The sequence below is a fragment of the Ptychodera flava genome, chromosome 8, assembly GCF_041260155.1.
Source record: "Ptychodera flava strain L36383 chromosome 8, AS_Pfla_20210202, whole genome shotgun sequence".
NCBI classification, from domain to species: Eukaryota; Metazoa; Hemichordata; class Enteropneusta; family Ptychoderidae; genus Ptychodera; species Ptychodera flava.
In genome coordinates this window covers 15,526,947-15,546,714 of record NC_091935.1, presented here as the reverse complement: position 1 = coordinate 15,546,714, position 19,768 = coordinate 15,526,947, and the positions used below count along the sequence as shown (strand labels likewise).

At 38.5% G+C, this 19,768-nt stretch overlaps 1 protein-coding gene across 1 annotated transcript in view; it reads right to left on the bottom strand.

Annotated features, from left to right (window-relative positions):
• LOC139138609 (zinc finger SWIM domain-containing protein 5-like) overlaps positions 1-19,768 on the bottom strand; it is a 64,424-nt gene that overhangs the window by 9,214 nt on the left and 35,442 nt on the right. The window contains 5 exon segments of the mRNA XM_070707048.1: positions 1,735-1,902; positions 2,576-2,752; positions 3,983-4,133; positions 5,142-5,290; positions 13,284-13,646. Coding sequence (XP_070563149.1) covers positions 1,735-1,902; positions 2,576-2,752; positions 3,983-4,133; positions 5,142-5,290; positions 13,284-13,646 — 1,008 coding nt within the window.

The following is a 19,768-nucleotide window of genomic DNA, read 5'->3' as shown; positions in this document are numbered from 1 at the left end:
TGCAATGTATGATTGGAACATTTTTCCAAATGTTAGGCATTTTGATCTGATGAAACCTGTACGGTCTGTCTGTCTGATTGAATTATATTTGTATATTTTATCATAAAATGGACATATGTTGTCCATATTGCTTGTCATTTACTATGCTTTGAGAATAAAATGAAATATCAACCAGTTTTACAGCACATGGCTAATGCCCACTCTCATTTTTCTGTAAAAATGAGCGTCCCAAAAATATATCTGAATCCTCTCTCATTCTACTGTAAAATATCTCCTGCACATCTATCTTCTTTGTTGCTGTTCTTCTAGATTATCTGAGCCTTGAAGCACTTAAGTAATGGCATTCATTTATCCATAGTGTATAATGAGTGTATTCTTTAAATATGCAAATTAAGTGATAAATTAGGATCGTTATGAACATTCATAGTTGCAGGTGTTGTGGCTGAACTTGAGATTCTACGACAGAAAGTTTCAGAAAATTCCCTTTTTAAAAGTGAAACAACAAAGTCATCATATTCCCTCGGATATCATCTGAGTTTTAAAATAAAGTAATTTATTCACTCCCTGAACATTGTGTAGTTTGACTGTTCTTGCTGCGATGCATAAATCTGAAATAAATGCTTGATTATTCGTGTATATACTTGTCACTGTAGCCCTAAGAAGTCTTTAATCTGTGAAAACATTGCCCCTTCAGAAAACATGCATATATTTTACAATATAGTGATCGGTTTACTATTTTTTCAATGTATAGTTTTGCCTGTTTACATGTTCTGACTCGGACACAAAAATCTGAATATACTACGTGGCAGTTCATTCAATAGTACAAGACATTCTGCTGTATGTCACTTACACTTGCAAATCCTGTAAGAGATTTTGTCACTTTTACACTGGAGAGTGACGACACAGAGGGAGCAGACGTGAGTCATGTTTCTCGTCCCGCACACCTGAGTTCCCAGTGGAACAGTCCAATTTACCAAAAGACTGGCAACGGGATTATTCCAATATGGACGGAAGGCAGGAGGGGGCATCGAGGTTAATTTCATTGCATTTACTGTAACCAATGCACGTCAGAGTAAATTTCCACAATCTCAAAAAACAATCCCCCCTTTTTTGCATAACTACCAGACTATGTAATAATACAGAGGCCTTGTCTACCTCATGGCACCGTTCTTTGTAATGAGGAATGCTATGTAAAAACTGTGGAAAGACCGACGCTCTGCAGGAAAGCACCCTGCATGACTCTAACGTAAACTAATTCTCCATCCCTTGGGGACCTGTTCTCTTCTTACCTCTATTACAACACTAGCCATGGGCTCATGGGTTTCCGCCACGATACTCATAAACTTTATTAATCCCCGTTTATTTAGCATCACAGGGATTTCACTTACAGCCTGCATGGCATGCCTCACAGAATATCTGGACAGTTTATCAAGATGTTTTGACTTTTAGTGTACATTCTGTCAGATTTGGATATTTTCACAACTATGATTAATATTTATTTTTTATTGTGCGCACGTGTGTGCCTGTTTGCATGTCACAAGCCTGCCTTTGAAAATGATGAGATTTCTAAAGGCATGTTTAACATGGGACATATGCACCATAGAGAATGTACTAACATGTGTATATGTGTATCATATCATAAATATGTATGTACGCTATGTAGTACATATACACAAGTATCTTAGCCACACTACACACTATCAAACTCAAAGGAACCCACTGAAAAAATTCTACCTGTCCAGAGAGGCTGCCCATGCTGGTCAAAGCTGGCCATGTTACTGTGATGTCCATGGTAGTAGTCATCAGATAGTATGTTTTGAAGATGTACGTTTGACCAGACTAGAGAACAAGCATCTATTGCACGGTTGAAAATGGTACGAGGCCTACTGGAAGTCGAAGGACCTGAAAAACAAACCAGACCAAAAAGCATTCTTTGATGAAAACAGGATTACTCTATCCTTGTGGATTGTTCATTTGAAGTGTTGATTGGATATACATCTGTTACACTCCTCTGAATACTGACAGGGTCTTTGTTGCCATGGCTGCCAAGAGATTACAGGATACCAGGACAACTCAACAATCTGTGAGAATTTCCTTGCAAGCCTTGGTAGTCGATGCTAAAATCATCTACACAAAATTTATTTCTGTGGATTTTGCAAAAACTTTTTACACAGAATCTAGAAGTAAGTCTACAACTACAAAATCTCTCCCATATTCATCCATATCACAGCTTTCAATGGGCTAATTTCTCTAAAGAACTTTTTAGCACCCACTTCCAACTTTAAATCAATTCGCCAAGCATTTGACATATCAAACATCTTTAACATCAAAATGTACAAATATTATGTCGTACAGACTATCATGTATAGCAAAAGTTGAGATTGATGGACACAAGCTTGTGGGTATGAACGTTAATGGCTTTCCTGGGGGGCCTGCAGCTATGTTCTCTACACTTAACCCCCATCCTCATACCCCCTAGTTTATGTACCCACGAATCTTCACTCTTTCCTATGATGCATATTTGTTGTCTGAAATGGATGAGTAGAGTTAAGTCAATACATGTTTAATATCCGACCTGCATGAGTACTATGATGGAAACTACTTGGATGGAGGCTGGTAAGAGTATTTCTAGTATCGGCATCTTCCAGAGGACACACATCAATCTCACTCCATTTCATCAGCTTCTCTTTCCAGCACTGTTTTTCCACTCTTCCGCTGTGGGGGTTCAGCACTACACACATCCACAGAGCACCTGAGGCACAAAAACAAAACACAACAAATATTCAAAACCATATATAATACACGCACGATTGAAAAAAAAAATCACTGTTGTGATGCTCATGAGAACGTTTAATGTGGTAATGGACAGAGTGGTGTTGGCAAGGTAACTGAGAATATTATGGGATCCTGTTGACAGGGCAACTGAGAATATTATGGGATTGAAGTCAGCATGGCTTAGCAGTGTTCATTTATGTACCCTGGACCCTTTTGTACTTGTTTTTCTGTACATGGAGGCCATGCCATTGTTGAATGTAGTAATGGTTGTACCAAACTGTGAAAGGATCTTCTCTTGTTTATGTCAAATGTCTTTGAACAAATTCAAAGGCAATGCCACACTTAACTGTACTTTCACCACCATGGTATGGCCAAACCCAACATTTTCAATAATGAGTGAGGACATATGTACGGGGAAATGATGGTCAATGGGTTGAACCTATACGGAGGATTCTGGATCTTTTATCAAGACTTCAACTCTCTGCAACTAATATCTATTTGATTGAGTTTTTTTTAGCTTTTCATCAAAGGTATTCACAAAAACCGAAGTAAAAGCATAAGGCTGCTTCAACGAGAACACATTACAGACTCCAGAGGGCGACACAGTATCCATGGTAACTTGAATGTTAACTAAGACAACGCTAGGTGCAAATAATGAATAATGTATCAATAGAGCGACATGGTAATGATAATGAAACCACTAATATTCAGATGACCATGAAACAAGAAGCACTACTCTTGGAAAAAAAAACAATCTCTACCTATAAATAGCTGAGAAACCACAAAAATGATTTGATGTCCTTTAGAAACCAAACATATGATATCATCTCTGACATTTTGAGGAATAAGTCGTGACAAGTGTCCTTTCACTGGGACATGACTGCAGTAATTATAGATATCTTGTGAGCATTACATGTCATACACAGTACTACAGGAGTAATCTTATATTACAGTTACTTTGTCAATAAATATTTCGTGTGTGTACGCAAAATTTTTATGACTGCTCCATAACAGCAAACTTTCTGCACTGTTGCAATATGGCTGACAGGGACAATAAACCCAGCAAATATGGATACCTGCCATAAAAATATTTTAAAAGAGATGACTTGAAATGGCCTGTGCTTTTTGGATGCAGTACTCTCCAGAGGGGAAAAAACATCAGACACCTGAAGCATTAAACTAGTAAAAAGGGACAAGAGTTGCTTACCTAGTTGATCCCAGAGTTGCCTACACTTATCTGTCATTGGTGTTCCTTGCTGCTTCCATAGCAACAGACGGGGATCAGCCAGGAACTGTTCGGTTATTAGCGTTAACATTCTAGCACCATTAGAATCATGGACCTTCAACATTTCACGGACCTGATTGGGGAAAAAATTATGAATGTACATTACACCTTGAATACTACAGGATCTTTGATAGCTACTGTAAAAACCTTCTTTGCCAAGTCCATGAGAGAGCTTTGACAATCTAGTGATGTGAAGGTGATGTCATATGACTGGTGTATATGGACAAGTTTATACAGATATTTCACCCAAACATGAGGCATCCAGATTCTGAAAGAACACCAGTTTAAAGTTTTGAATATAGAGGAGGTTTCAGGCACAGGATGCATGAAATAATATTGTTAAGATGTTGAACACGCACACACACAACACACACACACACACACACACACACACACACAAAGGAAAATACAACTTCTCTGTTACGGATAAAGTACATTCACCTCAGTGAAATACAGTGAGATATGTCAAAGACATTCTAAAGGTAAGGAAGTGTGCTGTTGGCTAACTTTGGGAAAAGCATGGTCTGGCTTCAAAATCAGACCACCACAGCTGGACGAGACACAGGTAATGGGGAATAAAATCAACTGCAATGGGCATGAGCAGTAGGTGTAAGTCATACTGTACTGATGTATGCATATATAAACCTGTTCAGTCAAAAAGAATCATCACACATTCCTACGCTTGATATGACCAAGCAAGCAAAATGTTTCACTTCACACTGTTGTAAATGTGTTTTTGCACAGACATGCTCAGCTGACGTGGACGATGTCGGGGGTGTTCTGATGGAATCATGCTAGTCTGCTATGAAGTTAGGCACATAGATAACTTGCAGTCGCTGCAATAAGGAATCGATAGAGAGGTCATCCCAGCATTCTAATGTTGATACTTTACAGAGCTTTCTATCTTGAAGTGAAAAACAACAATACAGCTGAGCTTACTTTGGAGATACAAGACATCACATCAGCAATTTCTATCACAGTTCAGGCATAAATCAATCTCTTTTCACACCACACAGAACATACATATTCCTCTGAGAAATGGGACACAGATCACAGAGACACTTGAACTTCAAGCACTTACTTTTGCAAACATGGAATTGAGTTGTTTCCCTGAGTCATAGTAGCCTCCCTGTGATAAGTAAGCCTTGACCTGCTCTTGAACTTGCTCTTCGTCCAGATGCCAACAATTCTCATCGTCAACACTTGCACCTGCTGTCGGGTCTGGAGCACCTGAAGAAAAAGTACCAGGAAAAAAAGTGTTGAAAAATGTGCAAATGATTGCAAACACGGAATCAAGTGATGAAAAGGTACAAATTATTGTAAAAATTTGCAGGAATTCCAGGTACTGTTCTCTTTTGTTAGGGGGCTCAAAATAAGTGATAGCATAAGTGAACTCCCTAAGTTACTAAAAATTTAAACAAAATTTCTTTGTATCCACTAATCTTCAGTCTTGCCCATACACTTCTCACACACATGTGAGGGTGAGTATGATAGACATACAGAGATACCTTCATCTTGAGCTGCCCAAGGTAGCATATACCAGTAAGTAATATATACATGTACAGGATTCTGATAGTAATTTATCTTGCTCAAATTTTACTATCTGCCGCTTCAGAAAATCCAACATGGAATTTGATAATATTAGAATGCAGAATCCATTGTTATCTGTGCAACATAGTAAGCTCTTTTATGTGAAAATTATTCTTCAAATGATAAGAAAAGCATGAGACTGGTGCATTTCCATATGAAACATACATATCTCTAGATTTTTTACAACACATTATGCATCATTTTTTTTTGTCTAATCATTAACAGAACATATATGGGAAGCTATTAAAATTTCCATTAAAAATTATAAAAACATACGAGTGGTCCTTGGCCATATTTGTTTTAGTAGCACTTGTTTTGATGGAGGGGTCTCACTCCATGGAGCACAACTATCCTCCGTCACACTTTCTTTCACATTATACAAATTGGAATCTGACATAATACTGGACAAACATCATCAAAATTTGATGGGTCATTGTGGTATATTGATAGAATACATACAGTCTTGGCATACAAACTTTTTTTTTATAAAACTGATCGATTATTTCCAAAATAAGGAGAACAGCTGCCTTTGTAGTCAATACTAATTTATCAGAGCTAGATGACGATCACTGCAAAACATCTGAGCAATATGCCAGATATGAAGCAGAACAATACGAGGGGACACACAGACAGAATCCAATCAAAAATTGATTTCAGAAAACTGACTATTGATATCCATCACCATATCCAAAGGAAAGCCACAACTAAGTTCCCAAAAACACACATTGTTATCCGAATGCGGCTGTGTCAAATTCAATCTACTCACAAAATTCTAAGCTTGTCTCTACTGTGCACGTGCTTAGGAACTGCGATAACTCCATTCCCCGCATGTAATCGTTGAAAAAACATTCATTTTCAGTACTTGAACATGAATTATAGATCACAATAAATGCAGGCTGTAGGCTAGAAACCCTGGCATTTCAATAGCTATTGTCCTTTCTTTCACAAATATGGCCATCAAGACCGGCTGCCATTTTGAATAATTATATTGCAGAGCCATACATTTTGAGCTTATCTTTGGTGTACTTGTACAAACACGATCATACAGTGGACGTGGAAAAAAGGCCACGATGTGTATGTGTATATGTAACTGTTGTTCAAAAGAAATACAAAGCGTTTCAGTGCGTAATGGCTGTCACGGCAGGCAATAAAATCAATACTTGATATTCCTGTGCAGACTGAGAACTCATAGTGCCAGCGATATATACAACAAATGTTTGAAGTCTTTTCAATAACACAGATGTAAATTTGTACTTTGGATGATACTTTCAGCATAGGCACCACCTTGTATTTATGAACAAACATCCGGGTTCATCTACGTTAATTCTTTTTATTTTGTCCTCACTCTCTGGTCCCTTCACAATTTATATCAAACCAATACTAGAAGCATCAAGAGTTTGGCATGATGGGTAAACCTTGCCTACTAGAGACAATTTGAAAGCAATTTCGACGGAAGGGGTCAACCTGACAGATCTCTACATAGTCCACAGCTACAGAACACCCATGGTTTTGCAAACCAAAGGCTCAGAAAAACAATTGGATCAGTCAATTTTTTTTTATCGCAACATTGATAAAATATCAATTTTCAGAGATTGATATAATGCCATTGTTGATACAATTCACAGGGCACACGCAACAGCTGGGTTCGACTGGCATTATGAAGGGTGGAAATTGGGAACAGCATTCAGAATCTGAAGCTGTCTTTTTAGAAATTAAAACTACTATAATTTGATGCCATTATCAATAGCAATGTATACGGATTTAGAGCTCTTTTCACTGGCAACAGATGCTGAAACTTATCTCTCTTTTTTAACCCAATCATTCTTCTCTTCAATTTACCATGTAACAGCAGTCTGAGCTTTGAACAGACCAGTAGCATTTTTAGTTACATATCTGGCTCCATTTGGTAACATGGGCTTCACCCTCCGGCACAGTGCAGCCAGACAAAGAGCTTAATTTCAGGCTGGCATCATCTTTGTGACTCCATGTGGTTTTGTGCAACACTGGTCTCGACCTGGGGCAAGATCAGCTTGCCAGGGTAGAGGAGCACGAATGGTGCCTCCTGATTGGCCGGTACTGACCTTTAACATTGGAATCTAAGCAAATCACACAATGGAATAGCAATATAAAGTTCCAACCAAATTAAATGTAAGTTACAGAGGTTAACTAGGTTTTTCAATCCTTATAAAGTTATGATTATTATTGATTGCAACTATTGGGAAAATCGAGATGAGCTTGGACACTGATATTAAATTCAATAGCACAAAATAAAACTGATAATTTATCAATATCCAATGATATCCAATGATATCATCGCTTACAAAAGACAGCCGGGCATCTTTCAGCCAATGATATACCTTGTATGATAGGGCAAGAGTAGTAAACTGACCTCACAAGGAGAAGCATTATCATTTCATAAATTTTGTGACTCGATTAACAGTTACTGTGTTTGTCAAGCCCTAATATCTTCCACCGACCTTAATTGTTTGACATCTAGTGATAATTTGCAAATTCGTTATCAGTTCAAGTGCTACATGTATGAAATAATATTTTTCCGAAATCTCAGCCTGTGAAAATGCTGTTATAGCTGGTAAATATGCTATTATAGCCGTCCAAAATTACTAGTCGCTGGTTTCTGAATGAAAACACTTCACACTGTCACTGAATAGAGTTATGTTTGGATAGTTGTGGACAAATTCTCCTATTTACAAAATTTGTGAAAAAGATCTGGGTTGACTGCTATACCAAGACAAGGAAACCACAATTTTGCCTTCTATGAGCTAGTTTTCAATATTTTTCCCATCATGCCCCTTGTGTTTCCACTTAACATCGGTGGCATGATCACCAAAATACTTTCCTGGAAAAGTAATTTCACGTGTGTACAGTAAAAATACACATTTGTTGGAGCCAAATGGAATTTTCTGCTCACGTTACATGACGAAATTGGAAAAATAAATTCACAGCACTGAGCGAATTGAATTAAGAACGTGTTGAGCGTTAACTGAACATTTCAAGTCGCCGAAGTTCTTTGTACTGCGTCACCCATTATTGAATCACCTTTCGGAGCACTGCGACAGACAAGCTCAGCACGCCTGCATTATTGGGCTGAACTTGAGTAATGATGCAGAACCGGGATTTACATCCTGGCCAACTCATCTGAGAAAATTGGGCCAATTTAGGGACAATTTGTGATGTATCACTGCGGAAGCAATAGAACGGAGGGAGCACTGAACAGGAATGGAGATCTCAGGGATGGCACACAGGATGAAAGAATTATCATGTCAACTGTGGTTAAGTGTTTTATGGGCTGCCAATTCAACAGATAAAGGCTCCGGGTTCAAAGTTTGTGGTCCAGTGGACTGATCATCATGCTCTCATAAATACCAGAGATGTCATGGAAAAGATCATTGATTTTGTTTCTGATGACCAAATTTGCTATACCTTGCCCCAGCATTTACATTTACAGTGCTTCAGTTGGCATGGCATGTATGAGACCACAGTGCGGCTGTAAATGAGTGATGATGGTGATGATGATGATGATGATGATGATGATGATGATGATGATGATGATGATAATGATGAAATGACTAATGATGATGAACTTCAGACTTTCCAACAGTTCAGACATTCTGTGCAAAGCCACCATCAGACCCTCTGAAGGACTAAACAGTGCCATCCAAACATAGTCATCCCAGAGCCAATGAGAGCTTCAATTCTTGCTGACGTAACAACCTCCTAACCAACTAACATCAACAACCTAACTCCATCATAAGACAGGATTGAACATGGGAAAACTTTTCCTGCCATCCATCATCTTCATCGATTTCTTTTTGAGAAGGATGGGAGGAGCAAAATTAATTTTAATCCTTATGTAAAACCATAACCCTTTCACCACCTTGTTTTGGCCCAAACTCATTGTTATCAACGGTGATTCTGGACCAGTCTACAAGGAACTGGGGGTGACAGGTTAACCTGATCCTACAATTTTACAAAGTCTTACCTAGTATTCTTCCTAAACAGAAATACCTTTCTATGTAACAATATCAGGGTGGGGCAACAACTCTTTCACCAACATGGTTTAGTCCATCCAAAATGGATCGTTACACTGGGGCACGGGGATGAAAGGGTTATGGTAATCTTGCCTTTTCTGATGCACCCGCTAAAAACACCCTTCTAATTTCATCTGGTTATTGGGGTTAATGTCAATATTCAGGAAAATGAAATACTTAATGAATCAAGAGAGGATGGACACTGGGCAAATGAGACAAACTGCAGCCAGTCTATACGGGATCAGGCCAACAGGGCAGAAACAGCTCAAAAGGTCTGGCCATATTCCTGTAAAAACTGATAATATATTCTCTTCATGCACTACCATGGATGTCAGAAACAGTAAGTCACGTTGGCAAACCCTACACAATTTGAAATAGCATTACTCTGATCTACTTTTGATCAGCGTATTATTACCAAGAAGCCATCTTGGAAGCCATTCTTCCAGGAATTTTGATATTGGATGGACTCACAATGCCATGGAAGACTCCACAGCCTTTGAATCTTGACTTGAATTTTGACTTTTCAATTTTGACTAGGCAGATTCCCTCATAAATGTACAAACAAAGTGAAGGCAATATTTTGCTCTATCAAAATACACACGCAACCCTACGTGAAAATTTAACACAAATTATCTCATTTTATTCCTGACAGAATATTTTCCCGTCATGAAAGACCACCACACAAAAAGATGTTGTATTGTATTATTGCTTTCTCTTGCCTGTCCCAAATGAATTTAACAATATTAATTGACAAAATGAAATGACATTGTTTCTTTTGTTGACTACAGTGAAGAAAACCATTTGAAAATGTTGCCAGTAGATCTCAGGGGGTATAATCACAAAATTCTGAAATTTTCTCAAGTGACATCAGTGACAATATATAGTTCTTCCCTACACACTTACAATGAAGGAATTATATCTATTTATGACTGATAGCTCCTTGTACCATGATTATTTCCCAACCAAAAAGGTTTCCTTTGTCCCAAATTAGATGCCTGAATGGGTTTCTCATCCAATTTGTTATGACAATAAATATTGAAGCCTTAGAGGCTGTATTTTTAAGATCATTTTCATTATTTTACTCCCAACGCAGGTTTTCTCATGTTACTTTGCTGACAAAGAGATCTGCTCATTACTATTCTTGTATGGGAAAATGTATTACCTTTGGATGGATTATGTCTGAGGGGCACTCCAAATGGTTTACATACAACAGCCTGGTCCTACGATTGGCTAAAATCACTCACATCAAACCTTGTAAACTGCAATTCACCAATGAGATGAAGCCTTACAAACTCTTCCATTGATTTGTATTTCAGTGTAACATTTTGAGGCCTGCTTATTCAAGAGTATATTTATATACCTTGTTCAAGGATCTGCATTATTGTGAGTTCTTTTGGAATGGGATTCTCTTATTTCCATGGAAATACACGTACAAATAAATGTATCAAATACTGCATTTCGCTCTAAATTCTTACAAAGGTAAGTATATAGTTTTTGTTGTTTTCCAACATGACGATATCTGTTCAAAATCATCTCAAAACACAATAATGTTGAGTCTTGACCGCGGATGATACAAGCTTTGAGTGAAACTTCACCACATCCTACATTGAAGTCGGCAGTTTTTGCCACAGCAGACGTTAGCTCATTACTGCATATTTCCCTTACAGTGAAAAACAGAATTTTATAATTTCAAAATATTTTTTTATGTTCTATCTGGTAAGGATTGTAGAAATATTTCCTCAACTACTCTCTCAGAAGAGTCCACAAACATTTCAAAATTAGACTGAATAATAATGGCCAAAGATAGATACGTTGTCCCTTGGCTGTTTCATCACTAATTTGCAGTACATGGGTCCACCTAACCCTATTCACAACAACACCATTGTACCACAGTCTGGTGGTGAAAAAGTTAACTGAGAACTAAGTCCTTGCTCTTGATACTAAGAAAAGATTTCCCCATTTCTGCAGGGGTTGACTCACCAATCAAAGACCCCACTTGACCATAAAAACTTGTGAGGCATACTGACACCCCCCTGAAGAAACTATAAAATGGTCTCACCGTTTCTTTTCTTTAGAAATTACTAACAATTTGGCAATGAAATGGAACACACTGGTGTTCTCTATGGACCAAAACTGATTTCAAATTAGCTTCAACGATAACACCTATCTGACATTGAACACTTTAATAGCGACAGCCTACTTCCAATGACTGATCTAAACTCTCAACACTAAACTCAAACAATATTTCATGCAGAAAACACGATTATCATGGCCTCGCCTGTCAAACTGACTTCCTTTTTACGAGTGGAATGAACAGGTTTCAATGTTATTGGTTCACGATAACCCCCATATACCATGATCTAATTGCTTATCCATCACACCAGGTATTCTGTCAGGCGACTTGCTCCATGCCCATCAAAGGTGTATTTTTAAATTCAGTAGCCTTCACACACACACATATATAGACACATACACACATATACACATATACACACACACACACACACACCCCACTGGGAAAGCGTTAGGATGTCATTTCGAAGGAGAAAAGTACACCAGAGGTAGTTGCCATGTAAACAAATTTTCCAAGAAGATCAGGCAGAGATATGATATCTTGGGATGGTTTTTGCAAAATTTTTGTCTGTTCACACAGGGTCTTCCTATACACTGGCCTCCAGCGTAATGCATAGCTTTCAGGTCGGTAATTTCAAATTGCCATCTGTTTATCGATGTTATTATCTTCACGCCGCTGACATGGGAGGGCTTCATTTACAGTAAACTCCCATTTCACCGGGAAAACTGGAAGCTATAAACGCATTTCAGATTGCCCCTTGCAGCATATCCGAACAGTTGAGCAAATATCGCACCAGAGAAACTACTAAAATCTGCAATAATTTTTTACGAGAATGAGCGAGAAACAAGATCATCGTAGACACTGATGGCACTTAGCCTTCAAGTTGCCAATCAAAATGGATGAACACGGTAAAGATGGAAGCCATGGGCATTTTTTTGTATCGTAACAGAAGCTGCAGTTATTGGGGTAGGCTTTAATTTGGCAATACAATGAATAAATACACACTTGCTGATGAAACGTGTTGATACTGCTGTGGATTTTCCAGCCAAAAAAACTTTCTCGGAACTTGCCATTCGCATTTGATGTTACAGAATCTTATCTTTTTGTTAATATTGGAAGCAACACTGAATCCTGTCTTTAACAGTCTGTTATCTAGTCCTTATTTCAAACTCTACAACAACTTAGTTTTGAGTCTGAAATAAGGCTTACACAAAACATCACTTCCTCAATATAGGGTATGCGTGGTATACCAGTACTACCATAAAATCAAAATATGATTTTTATTTTTGACATGAACATTCAAGTGACAGCTTATCCTTTCAAATAGACACATTCTTCGGATTGACATTTTCTTTCAGTAGCAGATGAACAACAAGTCGCAAAAGTTGTTATGGCAAGCTCTCTGCAGTACACAAGAGGCCATGAAGCCAGTGTTTGGTATAATAACGGGCAGGGGCCATCAAAAAGTCATCGACAAGGTAACATCGGATGACTATGGCCAATACTTTACCTGGCAATTGATTAATTTCAGATTTGGACTTGAGAATTTCATCGGCAAGTTTCTGTGCGGTGGGTAGAACATCGGTGTGATGAGCACTTATGAGGTACTGAGCAAACTTTTGGAGCTGCTCTCTGTCCATTTGTAAGAGAGTCTCTGATATGGGAACGCGGAGCTCCACGCTCTCCGCTTTGCGTATTCTGTACAGTGATAGCGAAACAACATGCTGGCACCAAAATATATCTTTGTTGTCACAGCCGCAAGTCACCGAGGTAATTTTGCACCGATCAAAGCTAATGGACACTCTGTAAACTCTGTCGGGTTCCGAGTACAATTGATTGCCGGGCTCTGTTACCGTTCCACTCAAGTGAAAACCTGCAAAATGGACCAGAAAAAAAAAACGCATGCATTACTAAAATGATTTGATACAAAGTACACACTCTCTTCATCAGTATTAACCGACACCTTTGGCTGCTGTTGTAAATTTTCTTTCACCGAAAAAAAAATTATTGGATGGTGTATAAGGTAATTGTGTACTTATGAAAAGCACCCTTCTAACAATACTGACTGTTTATTATAGGATATCGATTTCTGAATTTTGAAAGCATACCACGGCCTCATTTCAGGATGGGCCATTTTTGAGTCAACTTGACACATTTAGGAATACAAATTTGTGATTTCGCAATGAGAGGATGAAGAATAAGACAGGCTGAAGTGAAGGAAGGTATTTGGTTACTTTCAAGTCTCTGTCAGTGATATCGTGTCAAAAGGTCTATCGTTTTGTCACCTTCTACGTCTCGTTGGTAGCATCATCCCCTTTCATTGCATCATGAACACTCCCATGAAGTGTCTCCTCTTTTGACATCATACGTGCTTTTGCACAACAGAAAGCAGACATTCATAACACGCAGCCCTTTCGTTTGAATAAATTGACTCACACTACTTGTTTATAACGCTTGCAAGACCGACTGTTCTGAAGAGAACTGCGACTTCCAGTTTGAACCGGCTATGGTGCTGAGATCAATAACCGGCACAACTTAAATTCACATTACGAGAACTCGCATTCAAAATGTTCTCCTCTGGTTTGAAAAGATCTTTGTCCCTCTTTGGGTTCCGTCCCAATATCTGAGTAAATGGCGTGTCAGATCAGCATCCACACAAGTATAGCTCTCGATTGCTAAGTGTCTCGCCCTTTTTACCTATATGTGGAGTCACCCATCTTCATTGAAAACAATTGGAATGTACCATGAGTATGGTGGTGAGAGGGTTAAGCCTGGCTGAATTCAAGAGTCACTTTCTGCCAGATTAAAACTGTCACTCAAATCAAACGCAACACTTTCATCATGAGATTTTTACCAACAAAACACACGTCAAGCGATGTCTACACTAAAAGCTCTGAAGGTTTGCTCCTGTAAACAGAACTTGGGCAGAGACTTTCAGAGAACCTCACGTTTTTTCTGAAAATGAAACATGCGCATGTTTATGTATGTGGGTTCGTCTACATGTTGCATGTGTGAATATGATTGCTTTTCTCGGCTAACTTCTTCCATTTTTCTCCATACACAAACATTCTAAGAAAGAGTTGGATCAGACAAGTGATGGCTTTTGTTTGAAAGAAAGTACACGTGATAGAAATGTCAGCCTTTTTTGGCATACAGTCATGTATATACATAAGTAACAATCACTCTATAGATGAAACCTCTCAATACTGTATAAGGAGAGGGGATACAAAATAAATTTTGGAGAAGTGGACTTCAGAAATCTACATACAATGTTAATTACACTGTGAATCAGATGAAATGTTCAGAGGAACTGAAATTATAAAAATACCATTTTCTCTTCGGACTCGTTTCACAAATGAAGCAAAAGATATAAACACGGCGTATTCTATGGATGCAGAGAAAGACACACTGTTATCAGCCCTGTTCCCTTTTATCAGTTTGCCTTCTGAGGGGAGCCCCATCAGAGCTACATGATATTCAAGCATTATTTTGTTCTCCAAGGCATGGTACATTTTCTGGATACATTGCAGATTTGGCCGAGTAATTTGCCCCGGCGACATAATCACTGATCATCTCAGACAATGAAAAATGTCTCATTTATTTGCGAGGAAGCTGGGGCCAAATTGGATCAATCCATGATTTATTCTTCCAATCTTCCCAGCCTTGTTTTTTTCCGTGGAAGAGAAATGCGAATTTTCTGATATGATTTGTTATGATTCAATCAGTGCCCATGGACTGTCACCAGTTGTGTGTTAATACTCCCGTATTTCAAATTTTCTCAATTTGAGCACCAAGCACAAATTACCATCCTCCCAATTTCCACTGCTGTCACTGCTCTTCATCAATCTCATATTTTCTCTCCGCCTTTTATAGCAGCATTATGATCTTTCTGCCATTAATTTCCAGAGAACTGAAGTACAGACAATTATTTTCCCAGGAAGAAATCACCACAGAGGCATGCAGAGAGCCACGGTCAGCAAAAAGAAAGACCCCCTTCCAGAAAGAAATCCAGCTGTTGGAACAATATGTGAAATACATGTTTGCCACGAACAAAAAAGCAAATGATGTATAGACCCGACAAACATCAAGTTCATTGTCTTCCATCAAATGAAATCCACAGGGAGTTGCAAACGCTTTGATTTATGGCCAACAGTTTTATTAGAAAAGGCCGGCAAATTGAAGCAGAATGCTAACTGATTTTCAAACAGTCCAAGGCCCAGTGCATCATGGGAGAGAGAAAACAACCCGACCAATGTCGTTGACTGGCGAAGAAATTGACACTAATTGGATATTGATTATGACAAAGCTAATGTAAATAATGCCAGGATTACGAATAAAAGCGATGGGTAAAGTCGGCAACTGTTTCAATGCCAGTCGGCAATTTCCAGTTTTTAATCAAAACCTAATTCGCTTTACACTTGATAGGCAGTTTGCTTACCGTAAGGTTACTTTGGCGGCTCCGTAATTAGTTGAATATAATATTTAAGAGGGTCATTTTTCCTCTTAGCTTTAAGAGAAGCTTTTCTTCAGTATGCTATTATATCAATTGCACTGCACAGTTGGGGTATGGAGATGCACAGAAATGCATACACACACTTTTGGCAGAAAACGACCAATTTTTATCTGCAGATTCAATACAATTGCACTGAAGATCTTTTGGTTTTTTCCGTGACTGTTGTCAAAGATAACAACGCATATTCAATTTGACATTTTCAATGTACACAAAGTGTGGTTTTTTGGTTAGGTTTCACATAAACATGCTATAAGCTTGTTCTGTTATATGGAAGATTTTTTTTACAATACAACATTTGTTCTTGTTAAACATTAGCATCAATTTCATGGTACCATCGTACTGTACATCTACCTTTGAGGAAAAGTCCTTCAGAAAAATCAAATTATACAACCGGCATTTATGTAAAAGTCACTGTTTTCTTCAGCATCATGAACGTCAGCGAAAGGTGTTGACTAAGAGTTCACATGCAGATGCACAAAGTTGTGGGAAATTCCTATTACATACAGTACAGCCAATCCAAGGTCAGCGTGCACAATGCTAATCAACATTCACTTATACTGAAGTATGTTATCCGCCCTAAACACCCAATTTCAGTCTGATTCTGCTCGTACTGTATAAACGTTACATACAAAAGCCAGGGAGATCAAAATGAAGTATTGCTTCACTTTTACTTTTTGGTTGCTGCCGTTCAAGGAGTCATATTGGTAGTTCCTAGCAACAATATTGATCGATGCTTAGCAACAGATTGTATGGAACAGGGAGGCAGTCAACTCCTCCACAGACCATAAATTTTGATTTTGTTCATAATCGAAAGAAGTTAGCCTTGAGCCAAGATAAAGTACATAAAATTGACCAATACAAAAAACATGACTGTCTGACAAACACATATGTACGTCAATCCAATGCTATAGTGACGGAAAAACCGACTGCTTTCACGTTCAGTCATGTTCAAAGAACAGGAAAATGTACTTCGTGGAAAATGAAAGGTATCAATGAAATTCTATTGTATGAGGCCTTGTAACTTCTGTCAAGTTCGTGTAAATTTTGGCAGATTCCATTTCTTGGCATCAATTCTGCTGCTGTAAACAGTTACAGAAGTGGGTCCCTCTTAGATTCTGGCGACCTGGATGCTCAGCACATGTATGTTTTCTGCCGGAAAAGTACACGATAACAAAACAAAGACTTGTTGTATGACTGGAATCTTGGCGATCCACTGATTCATTCTCACCAATGAGAATGAATCCAGATGACGGGGCAGTAGCTTCTGTTTTCATCCCCACTCTAAGTGTTACCACCCAAGTCTATCATCCGTTCTAATGCCTTATCATCCATTAGGCTGCAGCGACATCCCCCCTAACAGACTGCAGGAAATTGCCTACAGAGATCAGCAACGGGCAGAAAGCACTGAATTTGCTCTGTGCTTGTTGCTCAACACCCACCCCCTACCAAAACTCCATTTAGCGGGGAAATGTCATGACACAAACCGTCGCATGCCCAGTCCAATAAACAGCCTTTTTTGTTGTTGATGGAAAAGCCGTCAATGGCAATACCTGGATTACCGGCCCAATACTATGGGGAATGTTCACTTCAAACAGGCTGGGTAATCCAATAGACAATTTCTCCCACTCTCTGTAATTTACTGCTCGCGCTAAAAACAGATTCTTATCAAACCGGCTGAAATTACTGCCAGTTCTCATAAGCTCTGGTGTGGTTTGTAAGCCAACGGGCCCAGAGCTCTCAATCTGAACTAACCCTGTACATTATGGTATAGGGTTACATAAAGTTACATATATCGCGGATCTGAAAAGGACACAAAGAGTGGAATGATTAGGCTGCTTAGAGTCTCAGAGTTTCTCTTTTGCATTCGCCTAATTTTGTTCAAATTTACTAATGCTTCCATGCAGGGGCTTCTTCTGAGCAGCTATGACAGAGACTTTGAAAAGACCGACATTTTTTGACTGTCAAAACACTGTTTTTTTATTGAATGGAGGGATCACAATTGTAATGATTTGGACCAAAAATGTTTTTATGTAATGTAGAAAAGAGAAAGTTGAAAAATTTATGATCTCCATCATCAGAAAACTTTTGAGTTCTTCACATGTACAAGTAATACCAGTATTTTAAATTCAGTTGAATGAACGTAGTGTGTGATTGTCACAGAGATAAACACACAAGCAGACACACGTCAGGTGATTTCTTAATTAATGAAGGCAAACCTTGCACCAGAGACTATAGTGAGTTCAGATACAACACATAATTTGACAGCATCATGCCTTGCACAATGCATAACACTCCAGGCATGCCACCATCCAACCGAGTTAAAACATTCATCAAGGGTTGGCATCGCCACAGACGAGAAAACCAAAGAAAGTCGACCATCATATTTCATTTTTATGCTTTTACATTAAAAAGCCATCGCAGGTGTGGAAAGGCAAAACAGAAGACATAAACGTCACCATGAATCATGTATTCTTGTGTCGTTTTATTTTGTTGTTGCATGTGATTGTACTTGCTCTGATATCGACGCAGCAAGCTTTCAGTCTTACGAGCACTTTCACTCGCTTCACAAACTTTCCACCAATGAGAATTGAGGATTGAACACATTCTCAAACTGAAATGTTTGTGAACAATGTTGCGATAGTAGTTTTTGGTTCAGATATATTTCCCCTATTTAGTGATAGAATTAGAATAGGGAAATTATTAGTTCAAATATTATTATGATTTGTGATAAGTACTAAAGTGTGCTAAAACTATGACAGCGGTTGCATCATCAGAAACAGATTAATCCACTTGCAAAAGTTTTCTTTTCATGACAGAAAGATATTCTCCAATACAAGTATAATGTTGCTTTTCACAAAAATTATACATCCATTTTTTTCATTCTGGTCCTTATCTTCTGAAAAGTAGATATCTCCTGGACTACAGTTGATTTCAACAACTGCCAGGAAGGTGAGATTCATACTTTTCACATTTAGCACTATCAGTACATATCAAGCATCGATGGAAACTACAATAACTACATTTGTGCAGGGGCATACAAGCTTATAAATGCTGGAGATGCCATGGTTGTGACTGGTGTTAAGTGTGAACACATGTATGGATAAATACCACACACAGAAACAAAACACCGAACATCTTTGAACAGCATCTGTACCTGCCAGCATGCAACGTCTCTAGCATGCCTTGCTACAAATACGTTGAATATTCCAGCGATCACTTTTAATTATGAGCCAGACAAAACGGTCACTTTCAATATTCTTCAAAACTTCACTTTCATTCCCTTGTACAGACGACATGTCTGCCAAACAACAATATGAGCAGTATGTCAGATCTGCCTTCAGATATTGGCAAATTGCCGGCTTTTTTTTTTCACAAATGTCCTCAAGTTCCGATCCTGTAATTACATGCAAACAGCCTGGACAGATTGCAAACCTGAAGCCTTATCAATGGGAAACTGCTGTCCTGAACACTTTCTGATTTTC